Genomic DNA, 12,475 nt, shown 5'->3' with positions numbered 1-12,475 from the left:
AGGATTCAAGCCCTTGGTCCCTACCTGCAGAGGGGAAGCTTCATAAGTGGTAAAGCTGTTTTGCAGGTATCTCTCTCTCCCTCTGTCTTTCTCTTCCCTTTTGATGTTTCTGTCTCTAACAAAATGAATAAAATAAATAAATAAATAAATATATTTTAAAAAACATGCGACAATTTATTTAGGGCTGTAGCAGTGATTCTTCAGTTTCTTTCCTGTGAATCAGTGTCATATAATCTAGCTATCAGTTGTTTTTAAATTTTAAACCCTTAGATTTAGGTATCACATGAATACATACTTTTCATTTATATAAACACTTTCTTAAAGTCTCAATAATACAGTAATGAATTTCCAAGTATTTTTCTCCATCAGAGATTAGTTTCTTCCACCCCAATAATCTTAATTTAAAGCACAGACGTAGATTAATTTCTAGATTTAGACTGTTAAAAATTGTGTGAAGGTAGGTAGAAATTTTTCTTTTTTTATAATAATATACTCTTTAACAGACATAACTCATATACCTATTCAGAAATGTGCTTTTATATAAATCATTTAAATTCCTTAATTTATTTGTGCCTATTGACATAAAATTTGACTATCTAGAAAACTAAGGTAAAATTTAGCCAAAATTCCAAAAGCATGTACAAGGTGAAATAAGTTTGAAATATTTAACATAAGGTAAAATTTTTCTGGTTTATGTCTCCTGGATAAGGTTTCATAAAGTCTTAAGGATGAGAACTTTATTACTAGCTCAGTTCAAATAAGAAAGTTTCAGAAGAACTAGGATGTGGACCATCTAAGTTACTTTAAAAATTTGCAGAATGGGAAACAACTATAATTTAAATCTTTATCCTTTTCACATTACACACAAAAATATTCTCCCAAGCACTCACTGTTGCTTTTTTAAAAAGCTTAGAATGATCAATTATTTATATATTTATTTATTTTATGAGAAATACACACACACACACACACACACACACACACACACACACACACACACAAGCTCCTGCCATTCAGGCAGCTGATAGCCACAGAGACTCAATGTCACTTGAGATTTCAGAATAAGAGTTTACATATTCAAATGAGAAGCCCTCTGTTGTTATTAAGAGGAATTTTTGTTAAGTGCTTAGCAATGGCTTTGGGAACAAGAGAATGAAAGTAAACAAATGCTCAACTTTGCAGGACTCAACAAACTGGTTGATGTGCTAGAAATCTTCATGATAGCAACTGTTCTCAGTTGAATCAATAAAGCGTCAAACTCTGAACAGAATAATCAAAAAGAAGTTATCTTTTGAGAAAGTGTAGAGAGCTAGAGAAAGAGAAAGCACTAGGACCACAGGCATGCAAACTCAGTTCTAACAGGCAAAGTTTTCTCCCAATAACTCTGTTGCTTTTTAAAAAAGCTTACAAAGACCATCAATTTTTTATATTATTTATTTATTTTAATGAGAAAGATACACACAAACACACACACACACACACACACACACACACACACACACACACACACTCATGCCAGAACACTGCTCAGCTCTGACTTATGGTGGTGCTGGGGATTGAACCTGAGACCTTAGAAGCTCAGGCATAAAAGTCTTGTATAACTATTAAGCTGTCTCGCCAGCCCTGGAATATCCTGAAAGGTGATTTTGTGTTCTATTAGGTTTCTTTATGTCTCCAGATGGCCTCAAAAAACACACACCAGATTTTGTGTACTGAAGATATATTGTGGGGGCCGGGTGGTGGTACATCTGGTTAAGCACACATATCACAGTGTGGGAGGGCCCAGGTTCAAGCCCCTGGTCCCCACTTGCAGGGGGGAAAGCTTCACAAGTGGTAAAGCAAGGCTGCAGGTGTCTCTGTCTCTCTCCCTCTCTATTAACCCCTTCCCTCTCAATCTTTGGCTGTATCTATCCAATAAAGATGAGAAAAAAAATTTAAAAAGACTCACACTCCAATATCTGGACTTTACCCTTTCTACTTTAGATTAATGTGATTTTGCTATATTATTATTATTATTATTATTATTATTATTATTATTAATTTATTATTATTATTATTTTGCCTCCAGGGTTATCGCCTGCACTAAGAACCCACTGCTCCTAGAGGCCATTTTTCCCATTTTGTTGCCCTTATTGTGCATGTTGTAGTTGTTACTGTTGCCATAGCTGTTGTTGGATAGCACAGAGAGAAATAGAGAAAGGAGGGGAAGACAGAGAGGGGGAGAGAAAGACAGACACCTGCAGACCTGCTTCAGTGCTTGTGAAGCAACTCCCCTGCAGGTGGGGATCCTTATGCCAGTCCTTGTGCTTTGTGCCACCTGCGCTTAACCCATTACGCTACCACCCAGCTCCTGATTTTGCTATATTATTATTGTTGATTACTTGCCAAGGAGTAAATGAAGTGGCTACTAAATGAATATGATGTAGTCACTGAACAATTAGTAACAATAAAAATAGTAACAATAAAACTGGGTTATATATTGACAGATAAAAGTGTTCAAAATCATCCTGTATCTCATTTGTCAATTTTCTGAGACCCACACTTTCTAGTACTTAATTTCATTAGCACAGTATAATTAAGTTAAATGGGATTCATCCTTCATGATCTAAATAAATACTAGTGACTACAAGTCTTTATCGAAAATCAAAGTGTTTTTTTTTCTTTGTTTGCTAGTCTTTGTTTTCTTTTTAAAGACAGGCTACTTTGATATATAAATGTAAAGCTCCAACAGAACTTGGAAATTCGTCAGTTCATCTACTTTGTTTCAGTTTGGATAAAATGCGAAGGAATAATGTTAATTGGCATATCCCAAAAAAGAAAATGATAATTGGATAATATTACTCACAGGTCGAAGTTAAATAAACAAAGACAGAAAGGAAAAAATACAAAGTGAAATTGGACTGAGGGTGCTATATTGTACAAAGGACTCTGGGTAAGGAGAGGAAAAGAAAGGGTTGAAGGGGCCTTGGGACCTAGTGCATACTGGTGAAAAGGAGCTTAAGGTGGGAGTGAGTGTGTTCTGCAGACAGATATGATGAAGAGATGAGAATTTGTATGCTGTATGCATATGTCAATAACTGTACTGTAACCCCCCCCCCCCAATAAACTGACTTGGAGGTGGGGGTGGAGGGAAAGAAGAAGGAAAAGGAGACAGTGATGTTAAAGACTTGTCCAAACTTTGACATGATGTTTGGATCAACAATGAAACCAAACTTCCTGACTATTATTACCTCTTGCTCTTAACTAGGACACCAATCTGCCTATTGTTTTTTCTTTTGTCTTTTTTTTTCCTCCCCCCCCCATACACTACTTTATCCTCAAGTGTACTCCAAGAATACTGAAGGCTTAAATGCCTACAGTTATAAACCTTCAGAATTCCATTTCTCTGATTTCATTTGGATCTTTTAAAGTCCACATTTTCAGAAAACAAAGTAATTTTGTGGACTGACATTTTATGCTATAGTAAACACAACTTTATTTTCACATTAACTAGAATAGCTTATGTAGATATTAGACTCTGATGACCAGAAAAAAGAGAATAAATGAATGAATGATGAAAGATAGGCCATGTAAGTCTTTTGAATATTAAAGAAATAGATAAATATTTGCATAGTTATTATTTTGACTGAAACTTCCTTTAAATGTGTTTCCTTTCCAACTAGCATATGTGAAAAGTGACCTCTTATCCATTTACATACCTAGCAAGAAATCATGTGACTGGGTTTTACGTCAAGCTGTCAATTATGATAACAGACACAATAAGAACAGTCCAAGTGTTGATAGCCTGCTTCCTGACTGTATTGAAAAGTTTGTTGATAGTCACCTTATGTCCTTCAATAGCTTGCCTCTAATAAAAGACTCTCTTTGCAATTATTTTAATGTACCTAGTTCTGGCTTTGGAATTTTCCAGGATAAATATTAGAAAGGAGTTCTTAGTAATATCTTAGTTAAAAATAATTCCTACAAGGGTAATTTCTTAAAAAGTTCACTTGGTATAACAAATTTTTCAGTGCAACAGAATTCATTTTCAAATTTCAGTTTTGATGCTGCATATGAAAAGTGTTCAAAGTAATTTTATAGAAAATAACCTGATAGTCAAATTTGAAATAAAAGCATCAGGTACTCATGCAAGAGATGTAATGTGCTCAAGCATCAATAAAACCCATGCAGTTGTGATATAATTCAAGGTCTTTGTTAATCAGCCATCCATTTGTTAGCTCTGATAATAAGTAGCATGTATTGCCAGGAGATTCTAATTTTGAGATTATGAAGGTAAAGTTTGCATTTTATAAATTACAGTTTACTTGACCTTGTTCTCATTTAGGGGAGGAAAAAGTAACCTCACATTTATATTATCTAAAGCCTCAAATCTATAAAAGGTTAACATGCAATTGAAGAGCTGGTTACAACTCTGATCTTTTATTTCAGAACAGAAGCTATTTACAAACTTTTATTTCTACTTTACAACAAGTTAATGCTATAGCTATGTATAATCATGGCCTATACCTTGATTATGAGCTTAGATTAAAATATAATGATGATAATCATAGATTAAACTTTCTTATATTACCATTTTATGAGAGCAAAGAAAGAAGGCATGCCATTAGCAAATTCATCATGAATTTGGCCAGATAAATAAATGATGCTAGTTCAAGTAAGCTGTCTCACATTAGCTATTTATACTGAAAGTGTTATTCTGGATTATAAAATAATTTCTTTATTTTCTAAACAAAAACCCAATTTCTTAGCAAGACACACATAATAGAAAAGTAAATCCTCACTGCCTGTCATAATGAATGTATGTATGTGCTCAGGAAGTATAGGGAAACACTACATTCACTAAATCTCAGTGAGGTTAAGTCAGATACAAGGTCCTTAATACTTTTGAAAAAAAGTCCAAATCATAACAAAGCATTTTCTCAGCAGAGACTAAAGAGATCCGTTGGTCAAAACAGGAGCCACTAGTCTTCAAGCTACCACTCCATCTTCCAATAGAAAACTTAAAAGCTTCAAAGTTGTGATTTTAAAAGACTTTCCCCATGCCCAAAGTGAATAAATTAACTATAATGATCTCAAAGTCAATCTGACTATTATTATTATTATTATTATTATTTTTATTATTATTAATAGCCACTGCTCCTGGTAGTCATTTTTTTCCTTCTTCTATTTTTATTAGATAGGACAGATAGAAACTGAGAGAGAAGAGGAAGATAGATACACGCTGCAGACCGGGGGCGGGAGCTCAAACCCAGATCCTTGTGCAGGGTAATGTGTGCCTAACCAGGTGTGCTACCACCATGCCCCCCCTCCCATCTTAAACAATATAAAGATCAAGTTAGGAAATAAAGGGACAAACTTAAGTTCAGATCAGTTGGCATGCGTTCATCTTAATTCACTTCACTTCACTTTATTTTAACAGAGCACTGCTCAGATCTGACTTACGGTAATGCCTGGGATTGAACCTGGGATTTAGGAGCCTCAGATACGAAAATCTCTTTGCATAATCATTATGCTGTCTCCTCCACCAACATGAGTTGATTATAAAACTAATCAGAGATAATGCTGTAATGGCAAATTGTAAATGGTTTTGCATTAATCTTCTGATATATTTCTTAGATTTAAAAGAGGTGTCAGGTTTATAATAACAGGTGAAATTCTTGTCAGAAAAATTTTCAATAGAACAAAGCATTATAAAGAGCAAATATATGTATAATTATTAACAATTATATCTTTAATTCATGGATGTAGAAGTATATATATCTAGCATTAACTGATCAATATGGATGCATTACTCTTATAAAATATAGGATCAAATTTAATATTTTTCCATTTCAACTGAAGAATGCCAGCATTAGGGCTGGGTGGTGGCACACCTGATTAAATGTACATTACAGTGCACAAGGACCTAGGTTTAGGCCCCTGGTTTCCACCTTCATGGGGAAAGCTTCATGAGTATTGAAGTAGTGTTGCAAGTGTTTCTCTGTCTTCCCCTCTCTATCTCCTCCTTCCTCAGATTTCTCTGTCTCTAATACATGCATACATACATACTATTTTTAAAAAGAATGCCAGCAGTCTTGTACATTAATATGACCATATGAAAACCTCTGCTTTAGTGCTATTTTGTAGAAATATTATTTAAAATATAGTCAACATTATTCAACAATTTAAGATTTATTGTTAACTCTAATATATGTATGTTCGATTAGCATTCTTTTTCAGCAAAAATAGCATCAACAATGCACATTAATATGTTTCATCACCTAAAAGAATAAATCTTTATAAAGCAACTACCAATGAATTAAAGAATGTACCTGATAATACTATTTATTCCTGAAGGGCCATGTGTATTAAAGGCTATGGGGAATATTTAGAAGAACTCCCTCAGACTAAGACCACTGCTTTTCTAATTTTGAATTTCTCATAGTTAATATAAAATGATTGATTACTTTTATTTTATGTAGCCGTGGATTTCTCTTTTCATTCATCATTGAGTACTTTAAACCAAATACATTCAGAACCTGCTGCTGAGAAGAGTGGTCTCTTTTAAATCTTTGTAAAGTAATGAAAGAACATAGTAAATCAATCTAGTCTCTGTTGTAGAAAAGAAAAACCTTTACTGAAATCATCTAAGTTGTTCCCGTCTTTCTGTTACTGGCTGCTTGCATGCTAAGATTTTTTTTTAAATGAGAGATGATAGAAATAATAAGATTTTAACAGAAAACTTAGTTTAGTAAAATGTGTAATGTGCATTTACAATAATTTCTGTATAGCTCAAAATTATATCCCGTTACGATTTTGCATATTGTTGGCTTTTTCAATTCAAAAAGTAGGACTAATATATATATATATATTTTTGTCTCCAGGGTTATTGCTGGGGTTCAGTGCCTGCACTACAAATACACTGCTCCCGGAGGCTTTTTTTTCCCGAAGGGTAGACAGAGAGAGGGAGAGAAGACAGACACCTGCAGACCTGCTTCACCACCTATGAAGTGACCACCCTGCAGGTGGGAAGCCAGGGGCTCAAACCAGGATCCTTAAGCCTATCCTTGCCCTTTGCGCCATGTGTGCTTAACCTGCCTGGCATCCAGCACTAAACTTTTATTATATTATATGAAATAATCAATTATCTGCCTGCTATTTAAAATTGGACATTAAATTTTCAACTATAAAGCTTATATTACCCCCCACAAGGATGTATACATGTAAATATCCCATAAATATTAAGTACACTTGACTACAAAAATTATATTTATATGGAAAGTGGTCTTCCCTTGCCACTGTTAGCTTAGATAACAAGTGGTGGTCTTTGATTAAATAAAAGATTATAGTTCTGGACCTCATTCATATTTCTAATTAAGAAATACTCAGAACTCTGTACTAGAGGCTTGCTGTTTCATTAATTTATCCTTAGAAATGTCAAAGTAACTGCTTTTATGTAATAAACTTTTGTTTTGGGATCACAGTTAAATGAGGCTCTAAATTAAAGCTACAATAGACTAGGATGGAAGTGTTCTATAGCAGGCAATAGAGCACTTGGTAAAGTGCACATTACTGTGTGCAAGGAGCTGGGTTCAAGCCCCAGTTCCTACCTGTGGAGGCGAAGCTTCATGAGTGGTGAAGCAGTTCTGCAGGCCATTTTATCTCTCCCTCTTTATCCCCCATTCTCTAACTATTTATATGTAACCATCCCTGTCCTATAAATAAATAAATAAATAAATAAATAAATAAATAAATTTTTTAAAAAGATAGGATGGAGGTGGTGAAGACTCCTTCTAAATACATGGCTTCCATTAATTTTTTTTAAATATTTTATTTTTATTTTGCCTTTGAGAGAGATAGAGAGAGAGAGAGGCACCAGAGCACTGCTCAGTTCTGACTTATGGTGGTGCGGGAGACTGAACCTGCGACTTAGGAAGCTTAGGCATAAGAGTCTGTTTGCATAACCATTATGCTACCTCCCCCAGCCTCATTACAATTTCTTAGTGCATTTTGGGATGAAACTTTAAGTAATGGAGACTAATTTCTATGAATTAAATATTAACCAAACATTATAAATATGACACAGAGAATAATGAAATCCCATGTGAAAAGTATTTCTGAAAATATATAGAATAATTTTAAAAGAACAAGCACCTAACTCTATAAATCTTGCATATGTTTTTTAAAAACAGCACAGTGAACATACACATTTGTCAAATGGACCATGTTATAGTAATTATAACATATTTCACATTATAGAGGTTTTAAAGGAAAAAACAGTCTCGAGAAAAGTCAATGAAAAAGTCAACGGCTGGCAAAACCACTAATTATTACTTATTTTTTTCATCTGTGTACAGATGTTTTCAGTTCTTGTTTTTTTGTTTTCACTTTTCTAAAATCTGACAAAGTGCAGTTTAAATAAGTTGTCATCTTTTTATCTCTGGACCTTACAGTGACCTTTAGAACACCCAGTCTGCCACACTGGTCTGAGAAATGGGACAAAATTCAAGAATTTCACATGGAGAACATTTAAGTATACATAATGAGCATGTGCCTGGTGGACATAGGTGGACACATCTAAAGTAAAAGAACCCTCTGTGAGTAAATGCACAAGTTTTCTACATAAGTAAAGACTCATACGTATGCATATATAACTCATGTTATAAATGAAGAGCAAGTTAACTAACACCAGCTCTTTCTTATTTATGAAAACCCATTTCTCCCTATGTAATATTTTGAACACAGTTAATTTCAAACTGCTTGACTATCAAAACTTCAGAGCATAAACATATACATCATAAAATACATTTAAATGCTGAAGTGTTTAGAATTATTTTTGTCATCCAGTAACTAGGATCATGGGATTTCTAGATGGGTATGGTCCATACTTTTGACTGTGGCTAATTTGTTTAGAAACCACCATTAATCCTGGCTGTACATTTTCACAGTTTGGGTAAACACTTCATTTGCATTAAATTTATAGCATTAATGAGATGTGAAATTTAAAATACTACTTGAAACATAAATGATGTAAGAAAAAAGAACAAAAAAAGTGCCTTATCGCATCTGAAATCAGTAAACCAATTTAAGCCTATAAAAATAGGAATGATGAAATTTTTGCCTCATAACTCATCTTCTTGAACTAAGAGACCAAAAGGAGGAGTAAAACATCTGGAAAGTATGAAAGAATTAAAAACACACATACACACACAAATTGTGCACTGCTTCCAATCTAATTGGTTTTAAAGCCAGTTTTCAATCTTCTTTGCAAGCTACAGGCTAGTAAATTCTAAGACAGAAGTAAATACTCTTTAGATGAAAACACTTTAATTCATAGATGTTATCAACATATTCTACAGATGGAAAAGGTCTTGAGCCAAATTAAGAAACCCTATTCAGAGAGGCAAGAAACAAGAGATAAATAAGAAAATATTTTGGAAAATGAAATGATCAATTTCTCAGAAGCCCATGAGCCCTGTTCTTAGTCCAGATCTGAGAGGCAGCACGGAGAAAAAGCACCAATGCAAAAGCGTGGCTACACCATCACACCTGGGTGAAACTTGCCCACCTGTTGCTGATGTAGGAAGGATGGGTCTCTTGGACTTAGTCCCACATATCGATTGGCTTGAGATGTGCCTGAGGCTGTGTAAGCTGATTAAGGAAGAACAAAAACAAAGATAAAAATTGTGAACTATCAGAATGAACACCCTGTCCATGTAAAAGAAACCCAGAGAAGTGGGACTTGCAACCAAAAAAAAAAAAAGTGTCTCTATTTCTCTTCTCTTGTATGAGTGGACACCAAATGGAATAAAAGAATTGGCAGTTGACCTCAAATCAACTAGTCTATCCCCCTCCCCAAGAATCTAGTCAATAACACATAGCCCATCCTTTGATGGAGGTATCTCAAGTCATGTCCTCTGCTACAGTATTGCAGGAGTATCAAAAGACTGTTTCAAAGGGATCCTTTTCCTGGATGCATCTTTTTTTTTTTCTTAATCAGATACTCGTTTATCAGTGGACTAAAAAATAACGATCTATGATTTTAATATAAAAGCTGACTAGAAGTCTATGAAGAAAAAGAAAAACTTTCAATGAGAAGAATTAGACAGACGTGTTTGGTGATATGGGATGAAAATGCCTTAATTTTAAAAGTCTTACTAAAAAATGTCAATTTTTAAGAATATGAAAACCTATTTTTATTATGTCACGTGGAATGAACTAGCATAATATTTTATTTAATATGTAAAGATCTGACATTAATGTTTTGGGGGAAAAATCTCTTTCATAAATACGAAAAGTCAACTTCTTATGATTGATCCAGGAAGGGAGTTAATGTGACATCTTTTAAATACTTGGCCACCAACTTTTAAGTATAGTATATACTGTTATTACTTATAATGGTATCACTTTGTAAGTAAGTAAGAGAGAGAGAGAGAGAGAGAATATTTGGCACAGAATAAATTTTTGGAAGAAGAAATTTCTTATTTTTGAAGACTTTTTTTGACTTTTTACAAGGACTAATGTATCTTCCTAACACTAGCTGCATCACTGTTTTATGTTGGAATAAGCAGATCTAATTTTTTACATGTTACTTTCTTGTTTGAAGAAAGTAAAAATGTTTAATTAAGAAAAAAACCACAAACTAATGATGAATCCATAAATTAATCTTAAGAAAATCAGTATATTAATTCTGCCATGTTTGTATGAAGGACAACTTTATTGTCTTTCCAGAACTCCATCCATTACAGTCCTTTTTAGACAACTTTTAAAAAACAGAAAGGATCTCAAAATTTAGCTTGTAATTATTTCAGAGTAAAGGGCAACCAACAATGACATATCTATCTATCTATCTATATCTCTATCTCTCTATCTCTCTCTATCTATCTATCTATCTATATATATATATTTATATATATGCAGTAAAACCTCACTCTTACAGAGTGGGCACCAGGTCTGTGCTACTATTTCAACATGAGAAAAAGGTTTCCTTGATCTTTATGTTTTCTTTAATTTTATTCATTTACTGGTCTATTGGCCAGTTTGTCCTTAATGGCAGTTCTGTGGGAGTTGGAACCACAAGTCTGTTTGAAGGAAAGAAAGATAACTAGCTGTATTTCTCATGTAGGAATGAAAAACAGACTGATGCAGCTCATCTTTAAACAACCAAGTTATTCCTTTGGGAAAATTTTATAGTCTTACTATTGTAGTTAAATTAGATCTCTTTTTGAACAATCTGTGAGAATAAGAGTGTTATATTAGTGAGTTGTGGTCAAGTGGGTCTGATCTCTCCTTGAATCTCATCTTTCAATGTCATTAAAAGAAGTGCCAGAAATTTCTGGAACTTGATTTTGAATGTCCTATGATAATATCCAACTATTAATTATTTTCAGTTTTCTGTTTGATTTTATTTAAATGTCTGCCTTTCTGTTTGCTTAAATATGTTAAGATATCCAACTTTTAAATTTAGATATAATATCTTAGTGACTCTAATGCATATATATCTCTCTTTTTTTAAAATGTTTTTATTGTAATTATTTTTTATTGATGTCATCGTTGTTGGATAGGACAGAGAGAAATGGAGAGAGGAGGGGAAGACAGAGAGGGAGAGAGAAAGATAGACACCTGCAGACCTGCTTCACCACCTGTGAAGAAACTCCCCTGCAGGTGGGGTGCCAAGGGCTTGAACCGGGATCCTTAAGCCGGTCCTTGAGCTTTGTGCCACGTGCGCTTAACCTGCTGCACTACGCCTGACTCCCAGCAAGTATATTTCTTAATGGCTCAGAAATAAAGAGCCACTGATGTTTTTGTAACTTCCGACAGGGATTTCCAGAGCATGGGAAGTTTTTGCCATGGGAAAGGAAATAGAAACTCTGCCTGCTTTGTCCTGTTCAAACCTAGGTCCAAGTTGGCTCTACCATAATGAAAGAAGCTTTAGTGCTTTGGGTATGTTTCCCTGTCTCTTGTCTGTTTGTCTATTTCTCTCTGAAAAAAAGCCAGCCTGGAATGGTGAAGTCCTAGTGATGAGAAAATAAGAGGGTTTTTATTTAAGGTGAATGTACAATTGATACTAAATTTTCCTAATTAAAACCTCCTCCACTTCACTTTGCCAATCTTTGCATACCAACTTCAGTTATAAGAAGCTAATAGTTTAGGTGAAGTCAATTAAAATTAATGTGTTGTACACCTCTGAGTCTTCTAGATATTGAAGAAAAGAAATCATTTAGGTTATTGGTGTATGCTTAGCATATTCATTGGCTACATTTCTACTTTAAATGTTATGGTTATGCCAAAAAGGATAGTGCCTGATAGGCAAAATAACAAATTTTTTAATTGTAGACAATGATAGAGCAAGTAGCTTACATGTACCTAACTACAAAGCTCTGGAATGTTCTTGTCTGTACTCAACATGTGCTTCTGACAATGACATAACCTACAGTAATGTAAACATGCAATTATCTTACAGAGGCACTAGTTTAGTCTTTCTTTGAAGGGGTTT

The 12,475-nt window shown here is 34.1% G+C and overlaps 1 protein-coding gene across 10 annotated transcripts in view; it reads right to left on the bottom strand.

Moving 5' to 3' along the window:
* Positions 1 to 12,475, bottom strand: part of NFIB (nuclear factor I B) — a 288,405-nt gene that overhangs the window by 21,360 nt on the left and 254,570 nt on the right. For 6 of the 10 annotated variants that reach the window (XM_060199571.1, XM_007535865.3, XM_007535873.3 and 3 more), the window contains exon 10: positions 9,548 to 9,630. The exons of the other annotated variants lie outside the window; for them this stretch is intronic. In XM_060199571.1, coding sequence (XP_060055554.1) covers positions 9,548 to 9,630 — 83 coding nt within the window. The remainder of the gene's footprint in view (positions 1 to 9,547; positions 9,631 to 12,475) is intronic. 10 annotated transcript variants of the gene reach the window in all.

The sequence above is a fragment of the Erinaceus europaeus genome, chromosome 10, assembly GCF_950295315.1.
Source record: "Erinaceus europaeus chromosome 10, mEriEur2.1, whole genome shotgun sequence".
In the NCBI taxonomy this organism is placed as follows: Eukaryota; Metazoa; Chordata; class Mammalia; order Eulipotyphla; family Erinaceidae; genus Erinaceus; species Erinaceus europaeus.
This window is presented reverse-complemented; position numbering and strand designations above follow the sequence as displayed.